Consider the following 22,288-nt stretch of genomic DNA (forward strand, 5'->3'; position numbering starts at 1 on the left):
CACAGCACGTCTACTGGTTCTGATACATTTTGTCTACAGATGCTGATACACCACATCTATCAGTACTTTATACACCACTCTTTGGGCCTCCTTATCTCGAGAGACAATGGATACGTGCCTGGAGGTGGTCAGTGGTTTGTGAAGCAGCGCCTGGAGTGGCTATAAAGGCCAATTCTAGAGTGACAGGCTCTTCCACAGGTGCTGCAGAGAAATTTGTTTGTCGGGGCTGTTGCACAGTTGGCTCTCCCCTTGCGCCTCTGTCTTTTTTCCTGCCAACTACTACTCTTCGACTCGCCATATTTTAGCCCTGACTTTATGGCTGCCCGCCATACACCATGTCTACGTTTACTGAAATATCCTGTCTACTGGTACTGATACACCAGGTACTGTCACGACTTTGAACAGGTACTGATACACATGTCTACAGGTACTGATACACCTATATGGCAACGGCCATGGAGAACTTCCTACACAGGCTGTAGGCCAGCAGAGAACCAAATGTAGAGTTATGTCATCTGCTCATAGGATATCTGTAGCTAACATTCACCATAAGGGTAGCATAGCTTGTGACAATAACAGTCTGCTGTGGCTTCAAAATTGCCTCCGCCTCCTTCCAAACATGCTACAATGTTAACCTATAGGAATGCTGTTAAGGAGTGGCAAGTCAGCCCCCCTTTTGTAACATCCTCAGGCAGCACCACCTCCACTTCAGCAAATAGGGTGTTGGATACTGAGATGCTCTGTCACTTGCCTGTAGACTCTATTTCATGCTTCTAAGTGGGCTTCCTTTGACTTCATGTTTGCCTATCCCGTCTATCCCCTCTGCTCCTTCAGCCTTGGAAAAGGCTGTCAACAGGTTGAAATGCCTTTGGAGCTGTCCCAAAGGCTCTAAGAATTCCACCCTGCCCCCTCCCACCCCTGCCATATGCTGCTATATTCTTTTAAAGTGTTTGCATCCCTTTAAACTTCACCTGAATGGCAACTTTCCAATCTTGCCATTAAGCTACCTCCTTGTAGACAGCCAAAGTTACACCTGGAGCTATGAATAATTCTGCAAAAAAAGCTGATGAGGGGAAACTGTATGCTTTTTGCACGCTACAGTTTTTTGCACAATTTAATTCAGATCTGAACCATTTCACACTGAATTTCACCAGTACATGAAAATCTACCCCAATTAGTTTAGGAGTCTCCAGATGCAGAAATCAACAAGCGCATGGGTAAGGCTTCCACTGCTATGTCCAGAATGGCCAAGATAGTGTGGGAAAATGGCGCACTGACACGGAACACAAAAGTCCGAGTGTATCAGGCCTGTGTCCTCAGTACCTTGCTCTACGGCAGCGAGGCCTGGACAACGTATGCCAGCCAAGAGCGACGTCTCAATTCATTCCATCTTCGCTGCCTTCGGAGAATACTTGGCATCAGGTGGCAGGACTATATCTCCAACACAGAAGTCCTTGAAGCGGCCAACACCCCCAGCTTATACACACTACTGAGTCAGCGGCGCTTGAGATGGCTTGGCCATGTGAGCCGCATGGAAGATGGCAGGATCCCCAAAGACACATTGTACAGTGAGCTCGCCACTGGTATCAGACCCACCGGCCGTCCATGTCTCCGCTATAAAGACGTCTGCAAACGCGACATGAAATCGTGTGACATTGATCACAAGTCGTGGGAGTGAGTTGCCAGCATTCGCCAGAGCTGGCGGGCAGCCATAAAGACAGGGCTAAATTGTGGCGAGTTGAAGAGACTTAGTAGTTGGCAGGAAAAAAGACAGAGGCGCAAGGGGAGAGCCAACTGTGCAACAGCCCCGACAAACAAATTTCTCTGCCTCACCTGTGGAAGAGCCTGTCACTCTAGAATTGGCCTTTATAGCCACTCCAGGCGCTGCTTCACAAACCACTGACCACCTCCAGGCGCGTATCCATTGTCTCTCGAGATAAGGAGGCCCAAAAGAAAAAAAGAAAAGAAGGATGGGAGAAAATTGGAGGGAACATTAGACATAAAACATGACTTATACAGTAACATTTTTATTATGAACCATCCCTCAACTCCACTTTTGACAGCACAGGAAATGGATGAATTCTGATCCACTTTTATGTGTTTCTAAGAACACCATTTTTTTTAAAAAAGGAAAATGATATCTCTTTTAATGCAAAATCTTTGCCAGCATGTCACATTCCAGACATTATGCTTTGTATAGAACATTAAAAATCATAGCTGAACAATATTAACAAAAATGTACATGAAAAAGAGGAAAGAAACAGCTTATTTTAAACTGCTTTCTGGCTTTAAGATAAACTGAACAGGTTGTTAAAGTCAAGAGAACAAGGAGCAGAGCCAGCTACCATTCTACAGCAACCTCCAACAACAGTAATGATTAGCCTATAATTGACCTCAGGACCTATTTTGACATTTTACCTAAGCTGTGGCCGTAAATGATACAGTCCAGGCTAAACATTACAACTATGTGCCAAAGCTTAGATTGCATGGTCTATCTTAGATTGCCCATGGGAAATTAGTTAGTAGGTACAATTAAACTCAAATATATTGGTGTCGATTTTCCACTTCTGTGGATTTGGGGCACAAATCCATTGTGAAGATTCTCCCACCCATCACAAAAACGTGCCCTGGCTCTGGACAATCTTTCAGCCTCGGGAACATGAACATATTGTAGGCAATGTTCCCCAGCCTCTGCGAGGGAGTCTGGTTAGTGTGGGGGTAGAGTTGAGCAGTGGTAGGCCTCAGAGACGTGCTGCAACATAGAGATGTCAGCAGCCTCTAGCTACTGGTAAAACTTTGAAGAAAGTTTCAAAATGTTTTAAATTTCACCACCACCCCTCCCGCCCCTCTCCAGCCTGTGTCGTTGATCACTCTGTAATCAGTTACCATGAGATTTCTGTTTGTTAGAAAAAAGTGAAACACCCCCCACCAACCCCACTGCCATAGCAACACTGGATGTCAGATTCTAACAGGATGCCCAGGAATCCGGTACATTGATGACTGTATTGGTGCCATTTTCTGCTCTTGCCCTGAACTGGAAAAATTCATCAACTTTGCTTCCAGTTTCCACTCTTCTCTCACCTCCACATGGTCCATCGCTGACTCTTCCCTTTCCTTCTTCGACTTCTCTGTCTCCATTTCTGAAGATAGGCTATTAATAAATATTCACTATAAACCCAAGGACTCTCACAGCTATCTTGCCTACACTCCACACCATGTTTCCTGTAAGGACTCCATTCCATTCTCCCAGTTTTACCGTCTCCGTCACATTTGTTCTGATGGTGCAACCTTCCACACCAGCAAGTCCGATCTGTCTTCCTTTTTCCTCAACGATGCATTCACCCCCCCTCCCCAACTGTGATTGGCTGGGCCCTCTACCATATCTGACCCATTTCCTACACTTCTGCCCTCACCCATTCCCCTCCCTCACAGCACCATGATAGGGATCCCCCCCATCCTTCACTTTCCATCCCACCAGCCTTCGTATTCAATGATCATCTGCCACCATTTCCGCCACTTCCAGCATGATGCCACCACTAAATGCACCTTTCCCTCCCTTCCCCTTTCAGCATTCTGAAGGGACTGTTCCCTCTGCGACACCCTGGTCCACTCCTCCATCACTCCCAACATCTCGTCCCCTTCCCACAGCACCTTTCTTTGCAAGTGCAGGATATGCAACACCCACCTTCTTACCTTCTCTCTCTCACTATCCAAGGCCCCAGCATTCCTTCCAGGTGAAATAACGATTTATATGTACTTCTTTCAATCCAGTATACTGTAATCGCTGCTCGGTGTGCCCTACACTGGGGAGACCAAAGGCAGATTGGGTGGCCACTTTGCTACTCATTATTCTGCCATTTAACACCTCTTCTAGACATATCTTTTGTTTCTTTACTTGTCCCATTGCTGCTCCCTTTCACTCTGTCCCATGAATTCTTTTGTCATTTAATGCCTCCCAACTTCCACCCTATCACAGACTTTCCCTTTTGTTCTTTTCCACCTTCCCCCACCACCACCACCCCGCCCCCTCCAACCCCACCATTTGACCTACTTAAAACCTATTACATTTCTAACTTTTCCCAGTTCTGATGAAAGGTCACAGACCGAAATATTAATTCTGCTTCTCTCTCCACGGATGCTGCCTGACCTGCTGAGTATTTACAGCACTTTCTGTTTTTATCCAGTTTTGCTATTGCACAAATAATGGGAAATAGATCCAAGGATGTTATTCTCTCACTTACATCCCTTGACAATTATGTGCCATGTATTGGAGCCCATAAGGATTTAAACTGTCAAAACAAAGTTTAGGCTCTCCAAAATAAATGAATAGAAATCTGTTACAAATTCACAAGTCTACACAAAATATTTTCTGGCTTCTTTGGATAGCATAACCCAGGGAAAGTAACAGTAACAGACCTGATTCTATATACTAGAAACCATGATCTTGCATGCACTGTTTTATTTATTCTCCTATCTTTTTAGAGATTGGATTCAAAAGCATTCTAGTGTCGCAAAACCAACAAGCCAGTTTATTTTACATGCAACATATGAACGATTAGATAATCTTTATAGGTATTTAGGATAGTTATAATGCATCCAAACATGGCAGCCAATTTGCACACATTGGGGCGAATTTTAGACCCCTTAATGTCAGGGGTTGTGGCGGAAAATATCTCCAGCAGAGGCCCGCCATGGGCCTCGACGTCGGGGAGGCCCAGCCTGAAATTGCCGGTTTGGCCTCAATTGTAGTATTGCGTTCAGTTCAGTGCACCACGCTTTACGAAGTATGTTAAGGCATTAGAGAGGGTATAGAAAAAATTCACGAGAATGGGGCTGCAGGGTGGATGAGCAAACTGACCATGACACCATGGCACCATGGCACAGGAATCCATTCAAGAGGGGGGAGTAAGTAGTGGTAGTAGGGAGACAGTATAAAGTGGGGGATTGACAACGTTCTCTGCAGCCATGAGCGAGAGTCCAGATGACTGTTTTGCCTACCGGTGCCAGGATTTGGGACATCTGCTCAGGGCTGCAGAGGAACTTGCAGTGGGAGGGGGAGCATCCAGTATTCATGGTCCACGTGGGTACCAATGATATAGGTAGGACGAGGAAAGAGGATCTGCATAGAGAGTATGAGCAACTCGGGGCTAAATTAAAAGGCAGAACCTCAAAGGTAATAATCTCTGGATTATTACTTGAGCCACAAGAAAATTGGAGTAGGGGAAATAAGATTAGAGAGTTAAATGCATGGCTCAAAGATTGATGTGGGAGAAATGGGTTTTGATTCATGGGGCACTGGCAAGGGGAAAATGGGAGCTGTAATGCTGGGGCGTTCTTCACCTGAACCGTGCAGGGACCAGTATTCTGGCAAGTTGTATGACTGGGGCAGCAGAGAGGGCTTTAAACTAAACAATGGGGGCGAGGGATCAAGTGAGAGAAGATATGATAAGTTAAAGAGAAAGGAGAAGGCAAGACAGCAAAGTAGCAAAAAGGGAAATAATAATCAGAGCGTGGCAGGAAGGGACAAAATGTACAAAATTAAGAGTGTGCAAACAGCTAAGGCTAAAGTTTGTGTAAATCGTAAAAAGACAGCTCTGTATTTGAATGCACATAGCATTCGTAACAAATGAATTGATAGCTCAAATAGAAATAAATATGTATGATCTGATAGCCATTACAGAGACATGGTTTCAAGATGACAAAGGTTGGGACCTGAATACGCAAGGGTACATGATATTTTGGAAGGATAGGAAACTAGGAAAAGGTGGAGGGGTAGCTCTGTTAATTAAGGGTGACATTAGTTCTAAAAATCAAGATGCAAAATCAACTGGGGGAGAGATAAGATATAGTAAAGGTAGAAAGTCACTTGTGGGAGTAGTTTATAGGCCACCTTACAGTAACCACACTGTAGGACAGGGTATACAGGAATAAATAATGGGGGCTTGTGAGAAATGTACGGTGACAATCATGGGTGATTTTAATCTACAGATAGATTGGACAAATCAGATTGGCAAAGGTAGCCTGGAAGATGAGTTCATGGAGTGTTCTTGGGACAGTTTCTTAGAGCAGCACGTTCTGGAGCCAACCAGACAGCAGGTTACTCTAGATCTGATAATGTGCAATGAGACAGGATTAACTATTGACCTAATTGTAAAGGCACCCTAGGTTGCAGTGATCACAACATGATTGAATTTCGCATTCAGTTTGAGGATAAGAGTGGATCTAAGACTAGTGTTTTAAACTTAAATAAGGGCAATTATGTGAGTTACAGGACAGATCTGGCTAAAGTAAACTGGGAAATTAGGTAAAGGGATAGGTCATTAGAGATGTAATGGCAGCCAATAAAGGAGATATTTCATAACACTCAGCAAAGAAACATTCCAGTGAGAAAGATAGCCTCTAGGAGAAGGATGCACCATCTGTGGCTAGCGAAGGAAGTTAAAGATAATATCAAATTGAAAGAAAAAGTGTACAATTCAGTGAAGAGTAGTGGCAGGTCAGAAGATTGGACAGAATGTAAACAAAAAGCAAAGAATGACTAAAAGAATAATGAGAGAGAAAGCTAGCTAGAAATATAAAAATGAATAGTAAGAGTTTCTACAAGTATTTAAAAAGGAAAAGAGTAAGTAAAGTGAGTGTTGATTCTCTAGAGAGTGAGTCTGGGGAATTAATAATGGAAAATAAGGAAATGGTGGAGGAACTAAAAAGATTTTTTGCATCCATCTTCACTGTAACATTCCAGAAATAATTGTGAATCAAGAGTTGAAAGGGAAGGAAGAACTTAAAACAATTACCATCACCAGAGAAAGGGTACTGAGAAAATTATTAGAACTAAAAGCTGACAAGTCCCCAGTTCCTAATGAACTTCATCCTAGGGTCTTAAAAGAAGTGGCTGCTGAGATAGTGGATGCATTGGTTTTAATTTTCCAAAATTCCCTAGATTCTGGAAAGGTCCTATGAGATTGAAATATAACAAATGTAACTCCACTATTCAAGAAAGGAGGAAAACAGAAAACAGGAAAGTACAGGCCAGTTAGCTTAACATCTGTCATAGGGAAAATGCTGGAATCTATTATTAAGGAGGTTATAGCAGGTCATTTAGAAAATCTGAATCCAGTCAGGCAAAGTCAATAATGGTATATAAAAACAGAAAGTGCTGGAAATACTAAGCAGGTCTGGCAGCATCTGTGGAGAAAGAAGCAGAGTTAATGTTTCAGGTCTGTGACCTTTCATCAGAATGGTCACAGACCTGAAACATTAACTCTGCTTCTTTCTCCACAGATGCTACCAGACCTGCTGTGTATTTCCAGCACTTTTTGTTTTTATTTCAGATTTCCAGCATCTGCAGTATTTTGCTTTTATTTTAGAGTCAACATGGTTTTGTGAAAGGGAAATCGTGTTTGGCTAATTTATTAGAGTTCTTTAAGGAAGTAACAAGCAATGTGGATAAAGGGCGACCTGTGGATGTGGTGTACTTGGATTTCCAGAAGGCATTTGACAAGGTGCCACATCAAAGAATACTAAACAAAATACGAGCCCATGGTATAGGAGGTAACATATATTAGCATGGATAGAGGATTGGTTAGCTAACAGGAAATGGAGTAGGCATAAATGGGGGTCATTTTCAGGTTGGCTAGTTGTAACTAGTGGAGTGCCACAGGGATCAGTGCTGGGGCCTCAATTATTTATAATCGATATCAATGACTTGGATGAAAGACAGAATATATGGTTGCTAAATTTGTTGATGACACAAAGTAAGTTGTGAAGAGGACATAAAGAGTTTGCAAAGGGATATAGATAGGTTAACTTAATGGGCAAAGATTTGGCAGTTGAAGCATAATGTGGGAAAGTGTGAACTTGTCCACTTTGGCCAGAAGAATAGAAAAGCAACATATTATTTAAATGGAGAGATATTGCAGAACTCTGAGATGCAGAAGGATCTGGGTGTCCTAGTGCACAAAACACAAAAAGTTAATATGCAGGTGCAGCAAGTGATTAAGAAGGCAAATGCAATGTTGTCATTTATTGCAAGGGAAATGGAATATAAACATAGAGATGTTTTGTTACAGGTGTACAGGGCATTACTAGAGTATTGTGTACAGTTTTGGTCTCTTTACTGAAGAAAGGATGTAATTGCATTGGAAGCAGTTCAGAGAAGGTTCACTTGACTGATTCCTGGGAATGAGAGGATTATCTTATAAGGAAAGGTTGGACAGGATGACTCTGTATTCATTGGAGTTTAGAAGGATGAGAGGTGATCTTATTGAAACACGTAAGATCCTGAGGGGACTTGGCAGGGTGGATGTTGAAAGGATGTTTCCCCTTGTGGGAGAGACTAAAACTAGGGGGGCACAGTTTTAAAATAAGGGGTGTCCCATTTAAGACAGAGATGAGGAGTAATTTTCTCTCTCACAGGGTCATGAGTCTCTGGAACTTTCTTCCCCAGAGATGGTGGAGGCAGAGTCATTTTTTTTAAGGTAGAGGTAGACAGATTCTTGAGAAACAAGGGAGTCAAAATGTATTGGGGGTAGGCAAGAAAGTGGAATTGTGTCCACAAACAGATCAGCCAAGATCTTACAAAATGGTGCAGCAGGCTCCAAAGGCCGAATAGCCTACTCGTATGTCCTCTTGAATTTACTGCTATCCTCAACTTCCGGGTGAGGCGGGGCTATGCTAATGAGATAAGGACGGTAACTTGGGGGGTGGCGCAAATTATGGAAATTCGTACCTAGCGTTTTTGGCATAAAACCGACGTAAGTCACTGGCGTGCGAATTTCTTTGGTAAACTCCAGCACACTTCTGCTTAGGTTGCTGACCAGGAAATCCTGGCCCAATCAGATGGGAGTTCTTGCCTTACTTTGGGGCCTTTTCTTAATTCATAGAACATCCTCTGGACGTCCCCAGTTGTCAGGCCCAAGTGCAATGCTCGCTGATGAATTGCCTACCCCGGTGTCTCTAATGCGCACTTGCCAGCGACCCGGCCGCTGTAAAAGGGTCAGCCCATTTCTTCATTACGCAATCCACAAAAATCTGTAAATCGGACTTTTCTCGAATTTCACTGTGTCATTACTCTCAGATTTACACCGCTGTGCTAACAACATCTCTGTTGCTTAACTGGCTGGTTTGCTTTCCGAGAAAGATAAAAACCGCATTATTACAGGTGCATTATGCTTGGCTATTTTCTGTCTTGTTAACTATTGGGATACCCAAAATTAGCTCAGGCTAAATTGCTCTTACCCATTTTAACAGGTTAGTGACTTTATTCACATGTGGAAACCAATAGTACTCGGGTCAGCACGTTAATTGTTTACGTGTGCAGTTTTAAGAAAAGGGTGGTTTGCGTTTTTTTAGTCAGGACTTTGTGGAGTTTTACTTGGAGCTGGTGGGATTGGTCACAGTTTTTGACCCTTCCGATACTGTCGTGCTTGGACAGTGGCCCGGGCATCTGACGGTCTGGATCTCCCGGGTTCTGTTACAATGGCTCAGGTGGGAAGCGTCACAAAGCTGTTCGCCATCTACATGGCCTTGGAGGAGATTCCGGCATCAGGGAGAATCTGCTTCATCACTTTGTTAATTGTTGACCAGGTAACACTTCTTCCTTGACAGTCTTCGCATCTTGCCGCCGCCTTGTTGGAGCTTTAGACCCTGCTTTTTGTCAAAGTCACTTTCAATGTTATTGACAACTATTTTACTGTCATTTTCTTTCTTGGACACTGTTGCCATGTGAAATCAGATCTGCCGAAAACGTAACTGCTGCAACAGGTTTTGGACACTTTATAACATAATAATATATTATAATGTCTTAACTTTTTAGGAATTGCGATCTGAAACAGTTATTTTGTAGATGGCGCAGACTAATTGTTGATATCTGAGTTGCTTCCCTTGCATTTCACGTTAACCGCGAAAGCCCACGACGTTTGAAATCTGACTGCCAGGTGCAGCGTTTGATGTGTTCCACGACAACCTTTTCATCCTTCCGATGCAGTGTTTCACAATCTCCACAGAGAATGCCTTACTGCTGCTGAAGGTATTCAATTTCGCATTTCCAGAATGTTAGGTTCCAGTGCTGTGTACCACCTCCTCTGTGACCAAGTCTCGATTTACAAATCACAGCCACGCAAATCTTTTTTTCTAAGTGTGCATTCTTTGTGTTCGCTTTACCCCAGCATAGGCGCCTGCTAAATGCAGATTCTCCCGTTTCCAATTGGCTGTCGGAATCCATACTCTGCCCACAAGTATCAAGGTTTCGTCCACCCATCCCAAATGAGTCTCACGAACCCATATAAAGAAATATGACCAGGCCCTGCGGGGATGGGTCAGTCAGGGGACCAAATGCAGACTGGCCATTCTCCAGATACCATTCAGGGTTTGCAGGACAAGTGCAAAGTCAAATTCAAAATCCAAAATTACAATCCAATAATCTTCCAAAGTCTTTTTCTTTGTGGTTAACCCGTATCCACATCTCAATATTTAAACGTCTGATTGTGACTGGTTGAACTGGGAATCGCAAGCACATTGTCCCCATATATTTTTTTCTCATCAAGTTCGAAACGGCACGTTTGACAAAGGCTCGCACTGTCTCCATATGGTGTAAATAGTCCTGTTATTAACTTTACACCATGTATAGCATTTATAAAGGGAAGTGAATACAGCATCGAACTCCCAGTTGCACCGAAGCCCGGATACACTGAACTCTCTAATGAAATTGACGAAAAGCACAATTTAATCCCTAAAATCAAAACCTCCAAGAAATAGCAAACCTCTTAAACCAACTACTTCATCAGACACTGCTTATCTGTTCACTTTTTAACCCTTAATCTATAAATTTTTGAATATTTGGTTAACTGTTCAACTCTAAAAACAGAACTTCTAAAAACTTTATTGATTGTTAAATATCTGATCAGATTAAACATCGCCAGTGGAACAAGTGGCTTTTGCAGCCCAGGGTCACGACATTGCAATTCTTTAAATGTGCTCCTTTTCAAATGTGCCCTTTAAATGTCCCCAATGTACTTTGATATCTTCTTTTGACAACCATGGCGCCCTCTCTGAACTATGACACAGGAAATTTATGGAGTTGCTCCAATGCCAGCTGTTCCAGCCCATCGCGCAGTTTCTCTTTCCCTCTTTCCCCTCTCGCGATATACAAGATGCTTATATTAGGTGTGAAGGAGCAGAGTCGGTCCATTTGGTCCGCTGCAGGTATCCCGGAGGTTGCTGATATCAGCGGGCGCGCACTTTCTCTTCTGCTTCCTCACCAGAAAGGTCTACTCAACGAGGCCAGATGAGTGACTACGCGCTCAGCTTCATCAAGGACTTTCTGGCCGGCGGGGTGGCCGCTGCCATCTCCAAGACGGCAGTGGCGCCCATCGAGAGGGTGAAATTGCTGCTGCAGGTAAGAGGGGGAGATCTTTAAAAAAAAAACGCCGAATAAAGTTTGAGTTGTAAAACACCCCGTGAGATTGTGCAATACGGTTGAAATGAACGGCCTCACCCAACGTAACAGCACCAAAAAGTTTCGTAAAACCAAGAGACTTAAAGTCAAAGAACTTGCAAAAGTACTGGACCAAGTAAAAAGCACCAAGTTGGCCTAAGTGACGGGCTATATAAAGAAATGGGCGTCTCATTGACTCTGGATTATTTTCCAGCGTCTGTTTTTAGACTCAGGGTTAGAACCAAACGATAGACTCCAGTAAATCCCGCTGAGTTTATCATGTGCAACTTTGACAGAAGCAGTTTGCTGGGACATTTCCCTGAGCTGCTGGGCATTGGTCTAATCTTGCTGGATTGCATAGGGAGTTATAAACCAGATTGACACGATTGCAGTTTAGAAGGTAGGACCCATCGAAATGTGACTGAACTGGGCGGGATTAATGTGCACATTGCAGGGTCTTTGGGATCCTTAAACCCCATTGAGATTTCCGGGTTCAAGCGCCACAGATTTTCCGTTCTCTTCGCTGCCTATCTGAACAAGGAGAGAAAGTTACTGTATCTCATCTCGAGATGTTAACCCTTTCAAACATGAGGGTCATTGAAAAGTATTGCACTGATCGATGAAAACAAATATAGCGTCCCTACTAAAACATCAAATCCGGGATGGGAAAAGAGTCTAATTTCGGCTCATCACATGGGTCTAAATTGAGACAGAAACAGCGGTAACTGCGCGGCAGATGTAGCAGAAAGATCATGCATGGGTCTTCTTTAAACCCGACCCCTCTGAGATCGGAGGCAGATGACGGCAGCTGCTTGTCACACAGGATAACATTTCATCTGTAGAATTGTTGCTTGGTAAAATCGATGATACAAGTCCCCAAAGCTGAATATTGCAGATTATAAGGAAAATACACCAAAATCTCGAACTCATTCGGCACTGTTCGGGCTGTTACAAACATTAACCCAGGCAGATCTGGCGTTTGCTTTAGAAGGATTTGTCTCTGGGACTGCGTTCCTGTTTATACTGTGGTTCCAAAAAAACTTCTCAATGAAAATTGGTTTGTCATTTGTGTGGTGTTGAGTCCATCCGCGAATTGGCCCCGTGCCTAAATGGAAGAATATAGTTGTACACTTTGAATTAGCCGTTAAAGTTTGTAAACCCCTCTTGTCAGAAGTGAAATTTAGCTCCTTTACCGATGGCGGAGCAGTTATTGCCCAGAGGTCATTGGCCGATTTAGTTATTTCTTAGGTCACTTCCAAATGGCTGCGCACTTAGTCTTGTGCTTTGAGAATGTCAATCCTACTCTCTTCCCGGTATATCATCTGGCGGTTTCTTAAATTAATCCAGTGTCCCGGCCTCAAATGCCTTTCCTGGCAACTGTTCCAGTTCTTAAGCGCCCTCTGTGTATAAGAAATATTTCCTAGTTTCTGACCTAAACTTGCCTTCCATAGTCCTGAATCTGCGCTCTCTTTCCCCATTGCCCCGGCATTGCTAAAAGCATTGCTTAGGGATTGTTTTCACTATCCCCTGAACTGTCATGTATCTCTACAAGATATCCTCTGACAATTTCATTTCTAAACTGAAACGGACCAGCGGACATTTTTAAAAAATATATATAGCTCTTCCCATTGACATTGGAGGGCAGCTTGGTGACTGTTCCTCTGCAATAGCCCGGAGGACTAACTGCTCCCTTTGTGGTTATCTATATGCAATATTGCAGGTGCAGCCTGGCCAGCGTAAATGCACAGCATCAGCATGGCCTCTGGATTTAAACAAGTCTTTGTCGTTGTGCAGATATGTCCAGTGAGGAGTTAACTGCCTTAGGTGTTTTCCAACTTTTCCCCAAGTCCTATTTTTGTTCATTTGTCTTCTCATCTTTGGTTCCAAAAACTGTTAACGATTCCGTGGTAAAGAGGCGAGATACTGATAGAATATTTATCCTCCAAAATCAAGGACAATGTTAAAAGGTGACAGTGAAGGTCAGCTTCCATTTTACTATTTGACCTCGGTGTTTAATTTTAACCAGTGGGAATGATCACATACTTTAGGAGGCGAGTGGCACGCTGGGTACATGCGAATTGATAACTAGGAGTGAGGGGAATCATGTGGAAACTTCTTGGCCAGACCAGGCCTTAGGCTGACTTTGTGATAAAGACCAAATGTGACCCGAGGTACAGTTTTTAATGGATTAAGATGCAACAAGTACTATTCTGATTTCTTTAAAATAGGAAGATTCCAGGTCAGGTCAGGAGTACGTTTCATAGCACGTTTGCAGATTCTTGTGATTGCAGGAATGTAAGAAAAATCACTAAAATCGATGCTGTGCCCAACTTGACTGGCATGTTTCCCCACATTCCAACACATCAAAATTACTTCATTGGCTATAAAGCACCTTGGAGCAGCCTGAGGTAATGAGAAGTGTTATATGAATACAAATTCTTCTCTTTCTCTATATATTCCTGGATTCCGTCCTCACCAATCTAGCCATACATTCTGCTATCGGTTCGATGTTCCTCAAATTAATTTTAATTAATTGATAGTGCAGTTTTGTAATGACAGTTAATATGGGGAAGGATCAAAGCAGCAAACTTCAAATAGAGCTAAAGTAACGATGATTTCTTAACTTTTGTTAACTACTTCAGGTTCAACATGCCAGCAAACAGATTACAGCAGAAATGCAGTACAAGGGGATCATAGACTGCGTGGTCCGTATTCCCAAGGAGCAGGGATTTCTATCATTTTGGCGTGGGAACCTGGCCAATGTGATCAGATATTTCCCAACTCAGGCTCTGAACTTCGCCTTCAAGGACAAGTATAAGCAGATCTTCCTCGGGGGCGTCGATAAGAAGACACAGTTCTGGCGTTACTTTGCCGGGAACCTGGCCTCGGGAGGAGCAGCTGGAGCCACCTCACTCTGTTTTGTCTACCCACTGGACTTTGCCCGAACGCGGTTGGCAGCTGATGTGGGCAAAGCCCTAAACGAGAGAGAGTTCACTGGCCTCGCCAGCTGCATCACTAAGATCTTTAAATCAGATGGTATCAGAGGGCTGTACCAGGGATTCAATGTCTCTGTCCAGGGCATCATCATTTACCGTGCTGCATACTTTGGAATCTATGACACTGCTAAAGGTGAGGAGCTAGCTGCTGGAATTGCAGCGAATGTGTCAAGAAATATTTCAATACATATATACTAATGGTGAATTGACCTTAGTTTAAAATGTCATTTGAAAGATGGACTTCACTAAAATCATTTATTGTCTTCAGAAAAATGAAGAAATGAAGTTTCCTAACTGTTAGATAGGGATGACTTTTTTGTTAAAGCTCAGAGATTATTTTTAGTAAAAAAAAGACTCATTGTATTCAACCTGTTATGACTCCTTCCATTAGCAAAACCTCGTCAATCTCACCAATATACCATGTAAGTTTTGCCTCTAGTTGTAACGAATTATTAAATGTCCCAAATGAAAGCAAACATTTAAACTAAATTGGAAAGGCTTGTGTTGTTCTCTTGAAAATGAAATTGTTCAATCTGTTTATTAAGGAATATCTTCCCTCCATATTGATGAAATACCGTTTTGAGATTTTCATCACTTTTAATAAATGTATATCGATCTTCGCTGACATCCACCTTCCACAACCAGACAATGTAACCTGCAGGGTTATAGTTTAATGTTAGTTGTAAAGTTATGATCACCTATCTAATGTAACTATTCCATGCCATAAAATCCACTCCACACTGTTAGCTCCAAGCTGGACACTATGATACTGTTTTATTTCCACATTGGAGTAAAGCTAACCTGTCTATTAATGAGTAGATCTAGAGGAAGGATAGATAAATAGTTAAATATAATGAGCTCAAGCCAACAACGAAACAGTGATAGTCTGTTCCCGGGGTGTCTATTTCCCAGAGGTCAATATCCTGCTGCGTGTACAGCCGGGTGGTATCCTTTTGGCAGAGGAAGGAGGGATGAGACTGAATACAAATTGCCTTTTCCTCCACCTGTCTGTGCCCATCAAACGTGATTCCCACAAAGGCAAACAACCCTAGCGCTGTCCCAGTTGAGGGCAAAAATCAGTCATTAACCATTGTTAAAAACGTGTCCACAGAAACCAGTCAAGTCTACCAATTATCAATGAAAAACAAACTAATGAACTGGTTGTCAAGTATGGGCTTTTTAACCATCAGGTATGATGCCAGATCCCAAGAACGTGCACATTCTGATTAGTTGGATGATCGCACAAACTGTGACAGCAGTGGCAGGGCTGGTGTCCTATCCATTTGACACTGTCCGTCGGCGTATGATGATGCAGTCAGGTCGTGCGAAAGGTAAGTATGAATCTGAATTACTTCAATGTTAACCTGTTGAAAAATAGTTCCTGCAAATAAAGTTAAATAACACACACCTTAAATAATTTTGGTGTGATTGAATAATAAAATGGTCTTTGAGGGTTTAGCAATCACATTGACTCGAGTTATACTGCTACTTTCTCTCAACTTTTGAGGCTGCAAATCCTGTTCAGTCGCAGAGACATCATAGGTCACTATACATTCTTTCTTCAACTGAACTATCAGAAGCTGTGAGTTATACTGCAGCCTGTGGCATGTAGTTTAGGATTGAAACCCACAACAGTTGAGTCCCAAAACAAATCTAATTCAGACATATACTACCGCATTCATGTTACTGGAAGAAGAAACCCCCTTACCTTTAATGCAAAAGTCTTTATTTATTCCTGATATGTTGCTTTCTTGACGGATGACCCATATGTATTTTCATTTCTCCTATGTTTTAGAATGTACTTCCTTCTCACTCCTCTCCCCATACCATTCTCCTTGCACAATATCTTCTAAGTTTCTTTCACCCTGCTGTAGGGATATGGTTCATTTTAGTTCACTGCTTTCTTCCATGATCAAGATTAGGAAATTGCTGCTTGAGGATCATGGTTGCAACATGTAACTCTCACTAGTAACACAATACCAAAAGATGTTCCTGAGAAATCTAATCATGTATCTCAACATGCTTTACCTTGTTTGAAACATAGAAACATAGGCTGGAATTTTACGCCACCCCAATGAGCCTGATGATGCGGTGCAGGGGCGGGGAGGTGCTGGTGTAAATGGAGCGGGAGGCTTTCCCGACCCGCTCCTGCCCCACTTTACGTAGGGTGGGGGGTGAAAAACGGGCCGCTCACCCCAGGGCATTCAAGGCCCTTAAAATGCCAATTGACGGCCACTTAAGGGCCTTTGCCCACCTCCTAGCGGATTTTACGCGTGGCAAGCTGGTGTCCTGGAGCTGGGAAAGGCCGCCAGGTAAAAGCTTGTGGCCTCTCAGCGCCCCTGAAAATCGGACATAGGTTGCCCGATTGAGGGCCGTCCCTGCTTCCCCAACCACCCCCAGGACCCAACATGCTCCCTCCCCCCCACCCCCCCCCCCTCAAACGATCATCCTTGCCTCGCCAGAGCCCGACCAATTCCCCCCGGCAACTCACTGAGATAGGACTTCCTCCCTCAAGCGGGCATAAGTCCTGCCTCGGAACAATTAAAGCCTGGGGTCCTGTAAAATGAAGAATGGATCCCCAGGTTAGGCGGAAGCGGGTTCGCCACCGACCTTTACATCGGTGGTCAGCTTCCGTCCGCCCAACATAAAATCCAGCCCGTAGAAAATTTACAGCACAGAAGGAGGTCATTGGGAACTTATGAGCTCGCAGAAATAGATAAGTGGCTCTGTTCAGGAATATCTCAACTCCAACACAGTAAGAGCAGGCACGGACACAATGGTCTGAATGGTCTTTTTTCTTTGCTGTACTTCAATGGTGCTAATAATAACCCTAATTGCACATGTGATGTTTTTCCACTTCAGGCACCAGCTGCTCTGTAGTCTCTCACGGCTAGATTGCCACTCAATGCTGTGGACCCTTGCCCACTAGAAACAAGAGTGAGACTGCCCAAACTCATTTCAGACTGGGGTCCCTTACAGGCAGTAGACAAAGGAAATTTTCATTGCATCATTTTGAGCTGAGTTTAAATCCAGACCAGAGATGAAGAGCTGGAGCTCAACCCACTGAACCACCTAGACTTCAGTCTTTAACACTCATTATTCAGTGAAGAATCATAAAACAAACAGTATTACTATTTCTATCTTCTCCACTCAGCATTACCACAGGTTGCATTTATATAATAAAAACAAAAAAAAAATCATTCATTGGGTTAGCAAAAGATGACAAAGGACCTTTATTTGATACATTTGTTAAATGTGTTTAAACAGCATTTAACACTAAACACAAAGTTTTTCTGAACCTTACTGAACTTTAGCTTCTTAATATACTTGAAAAAATATTCTGATGACCAGTTGCAGATTATTTCTTGATAAACTAGCATTAATAGCATTAATATTATGCTTGATGATCATTTTTCATCAAAGAGTGCTACAATGTTGGAGCTCCAAAGGACTCTGCTATAAATTTGTGCCTACAATTCCCCAGATGGTGAGTTATTGACCTTAGTTGAGCCAGGCATCTCCCCACAGGAAACAGGGAGAGAGAATCATCCTAGTTGTTGAGTACATCTTAATGGCTGGCTTTACAGATTCAATATCAGGCACCTAAGAACAGGCTCACCGTTTTGAACAGGGTTGTGCAGGAAGATTAAGAAAATTAGGAAAATAGGAAATAGACAGCTAAAATAATTTATTTCAAAGAGGGATATGGATTATATCTGCAATAAGCACACTGCCTACCATAACTAAAACCAATTAGGCCTCACCATCAACACTAAAAAAAGAAAAAAACTATTTATTATAAAATACGAGAGAGTCAGTTGAAGAGTGGATTATCAGCATGCCAGTTACATAAATAATTACAATGTGCAAGTGATGGTTATAAACCATTCAAAACATTCTCTTGTTTGACTCTTCAATTAAATTATAAGGTTGTACTCATATTCATTATTGGGTATTCTTAAAAAGAGGAAGTCTAATATTAAGACCATATAGGTACAAAGATTACTTATGTGCCAATGATAAGAGTTCTGCATGTACTAAAACTGGCCAGTTTATTTCAGCTGAAAGAAGAAACATTGGGATCCAATACTTCTTAGCCAATGACTAGAGTACATTTTGTGGTAAGTGGATAATACACATTCTAACATTATTTTTGTAATGTCTTAACAGCTGATATTATGTATAAGGGCACAATCGACTGCTGGAAGAAGATTTTACAAGATGAAGGAGGTAAAGCTTTCTTCAAAGGTGCCTGGTCGAATGTATTGAGAGGAATGGGTGGTGCTTTTGTACTGGTACTGTACGATGAAATCAAGAAATTTGTCTAAGGTCCTACACCATCCCTTCGCTCCCACCACTGAAAATTATACAAAGTTAGAAACTGTAATATACTGTAGCAGGAACAATGGTTTTAATAATGGTGACTGTACCTTTGAGGAATCAGATGTCTGAACTAAAGCAGTTGCAGGTTGGGGAATCATAAAGAATGTGAAAGGGATTTATGCATTATTAAGAAGTCACGGTTACTCTTTGGTTTGTCATGTATTAAATTCCATAGCCTTATCCCCATGCAAACTGTACATATTTTACTTATGGGTTTACCAGTTTTTTTGCGGGTGGTGATGAATTTCTGTATTTAATACATGTACTCTAGGAATGGTTATATTCTAATCACTACAGATATGAACATTGTTTAGAATTGATCCTAACGAAACAAATGTATTTATGGTCCTAATTAAATCAAATGTATTTATTTAGACTGCCTAATGTATACAATTTTCATTAAAACTTCCTGTCTCGAATTGAGCTGGTGCTTATATTGCAACATGCATATTGTTGTGAACATGGTGTGTGCTCTTACATCTGTTTATGTACTCACTGATGAATCAAGAATGGAATTATCAGCAAAAGAGTGGATAATGTTGGATGATGAGTGGTGGAGGTAGAGCCATCTACTGCAGCACAGTTAGAGCAATTTATAATGAAACTAGATAACCATCAATATTGCCTTTGTGGAAGGCCATATGATAACTGATGGGAAGGACAAGAAAGTGTTCACAAGGTAAGGCAGGAATGTGTTTTAAAGAAATGTTACATTTAAGTCGAACACTTACATTCAACTTTTCACTTATTCCTGACTCAGGCAATAACAAAAGGAAGTTGTGAAAATTACGGCACCAAGCCAACTATTGGCCTTTATCACAAGGGAGTTGGAAATCAAAAGTGAGGAAGTGATGCTGCTGAGCCTTAGTTAGATGGCATCTGGCCTATTGCGTTCAGCTTTGGGTGCCAGACCTCAGGATAGATATATTGGTCTTTGAATATGTGCAACGCACATTCACCAGAATAATAACAGGGCTTAAACATAGAAACATAGAAAATAGGAGCAGGAGTAGGCCATTTGGCCCTTTGAGCCTGCTCTGCCATTCATTATGATCATGGCTGATCATTCAACTCAGTAACCTGTTCCTGCTTTCCCCCCATATCCTTTGATCCCTTTTTCCCCAAGAGCTATATCTAACTCCTTCTTGAAAACGTACAATGTTTTGGCCTCAACTGCTTTCTGTGGTAGCGAATTCCACAGGCTCACCACTCTCTGGGTGAAGAAATTTCTCCACATCTCAGTCCTGAAAGTTTTATCCCATATCCTTAGACTATGACCCCCTGGTTCTCGACTCCCCCACCATCGGGAACATCCTTCCTGCATCTACCCTGTCAAGGCCTGTTAGAATTTTATTGGTTTCTATGAGATCCCCCCTCACTCTTCTGAACTCCAGCGAATATAATCCTAACCGACTCAATCTCTCCTCATACGTCAGTCCCATCATCCCAGGAATCAGTCTGGTAAACCTTTGCTGCACTCCTGCTATAAAGTGTTAAATCATGCCAACAGGTTGGATAAACATGGCTGTATTCCCTCAAGTATATGAGATTGAGGGGTGATCTAATTCAAGCACTTAAAATTATTAAAACATTTAATATGCTAGATAGAGAAACCACTTCCTCTGGTTGGGAATCCAGAACAAGGAGGCATAACACTAAAATTAGAGCTAAGTAATTTAGGAGTAAAATCAGGAAGCACATTTCACACAAAGGATACTGGAAGTCTGAAAATTGATTCCCCAAAAGGTGTGGAGGTTGGGGTGAATGAAAGCTCCAACTCTGAGGTCGATCAATTTTATTGAGTGAGAGTATCAATGGATATGGAACAAAGGCAGTTAATTGAAGTTAAGCTACAGATCAACCATGATCTAAATAAATGGCGGAACAGATTCATGGAGCTTAATGGCCTACTTCAATGGCAGTGAGTTGGGAGTAAAGCTAAAGGGCAAACGAGAGCCATTTACCGTCTTACAAATGTGATCTAAAGCAGCCCATGATTCAGTTAAGCCTTCACACTGACAGGTTCAACTTGCTGAGTGCTCCCCCTCTATCTGGTAACTTTCTGAGGCTGAACCAGAACGTTCACAACCTGGGTGTCACATTGGACCTCAAGATGACCTTCCAAGCACATATCCTTATCATCACTAAAACTGACTATTTCCATCTCTGTAACATTGCCAGATTCTGTCCCTGCTGAAACCCCCATCGATGCCTTTGTTACCTCTAGACTTGACTATTCCAACACAGTCCTGGCTGGCCTCCCACTTTCTACTCTCTGTAAACCTGGGGTCATCCAAAGTTCTGCTGCCTGTGTCCTAACTCTCACTACTTCCCAATCATTCATCACCCCTGTGTTCGTTGACCTATATTAGCCCCTGGTTAGCTCACCACAACCACTCTCAACCCCTCCACTGTCTCTAAATTATCTGACTGCTTGTTTGACATCCAATACTGGTTAAGCAGGAATTTCCTTAAATTAAATATTGGGAAGAATGAAGCCATTGTCTTCGGTTCCCGCTACAAACTTCATTCCCTAGCCACTGCATCCCTCTCCCTGGCAACTGTCTGAGACTAAACCATACTGTTTGCAACCTTGGTGTCTATCCCCTAAGCTCTGCACTTCCCTCCCCAAGGGGATTTGAGTACAGGAGTAAAGATGCCTTGCTGCAATTGTATAAAGCATTGGTGAAACCGCACCTAGAGTACTATGTACAGTTTTGGTCTCCTTATCTAAGGAAGGATATACTTGCCATAGAAGGAGTGCAACAGAGGTTCACCAGACTAATCCCTGGGATAGCAGGATTGTCTTATGAGAAGAGATTGCAGAAACTGGGCCTGTATTCTCTAGTTTTGAAGAATGAGAGATGATCTCATTGAAACTTACAAAATTCTTACAGGGCATGACAGAGTAGATGTGGACAGGATGTTTCCTCTGGCTGGAGAGTCTAGAACAAGGGGACACAGTCTCTGAATAAGGGGCAGGCCATTCAAGACTGAGATGAAGAGGAATGTCTTTACTCAGGTGGTGGTGAATCTGTGGAATTCTCTGTTCAAGACAGAAATTGATAGATTTATGGATACTAGTGACATCAAAGGATATGGGGATAGTGGGGGAAAATTGTGTAGAGGTAGATGATCAGCCACGATCTATTTCAATAGCAGAGCAGGCTCGATGGGCTAAATGGCCTACTCCTGCTCCTATTTCCTATGATTCTATAATCCAATTCTCTCTGCCTCTCTACCTTGCTTTCCACCTTTAAATTGGTCCATAAAATCTACCTCTGACCAAGATTGTGCCCATCAGCCTTATGTGGCTCAGTGTCAAATTTTGCTTTATAACGCTCCTGCGAAGCGCTTTGGGGGATTTTATTATGGTAGCGGCACTATATAAATACCAGTTGTTGTTGTTGTCAGTTAAGCAACGCCTCAATTTTAACATTCTCATCCTGGCTTTCAAATCCCTCCGTGACCTCAC

The 22,288-nt window shown here is 42.5% G+C and overlaps 1 protein-coding gene across 1 annotated transcript; it reads left to right on the forward strand.

Annotated features, from left to right (window-relative positions):
- The first annotated feature begins 11,202 nt into the window (after positions 1–11,202).
- On the forward strand, positions 11,203–19,217 carry slc25a4 (solute carrier family 25 member 4). The gene is made up of 4 exons (XM_068028786.1): positions 11,203–11,395; positions 14,077–14,563; positions 15,621–15,761; positions 18,601–19,217. Exons 1-4 carry the CDS (start codon positions 11,285–11,287, stop codon positions 18,756–18,758), a joined length of 897 nt encoding a protein of 298 aa, XP_067884887.1. The 5' UTR covers positions 11,203–11,284; the 3' UTR covers positions 18,759–19,217.
- Positions 19,218–22,288: the final 3,071 nt, after the last annotated feature.

This window comes from Heterodontus francisci, chromosome 4 (genome assembly GCF_036365525.1).
Source record: "Heterodontus francisci isolate sHetFra1 chromosome 4, sHetFra1.hap1, whole genome shotgun sequence".
Lineage (NCBI taxonomy): Eukaryota > Metazoa > Chordata > Chondrichthyes > Heterodontiformes > Heterodontidae > Heterodontus > Heterodontus francisci.

Coding starts and splice junctions, on each gene's coding strand:
- slc25a4 (XM_068028786.1), top strand. CDS start 11,285: ATGAGTGACTACGCGCTCAGCTTCATCAAGGACTTTCTGGCCGGCGGG. Junction 11,396..14,076: donor GGGTGAAATTGCTGCTGCAG/GTAAGAGGGGGA, acceptor TAACTACTTCAG/GTTCAACATGCCAGCAAACA. Junction 15,762..18,600: donor GCAGTCAGGTCGTGCGAAAG/GTAAGTATGAAT, acceptor ATGTCTTAACAG/CTGATATTATGTATAAGGGC.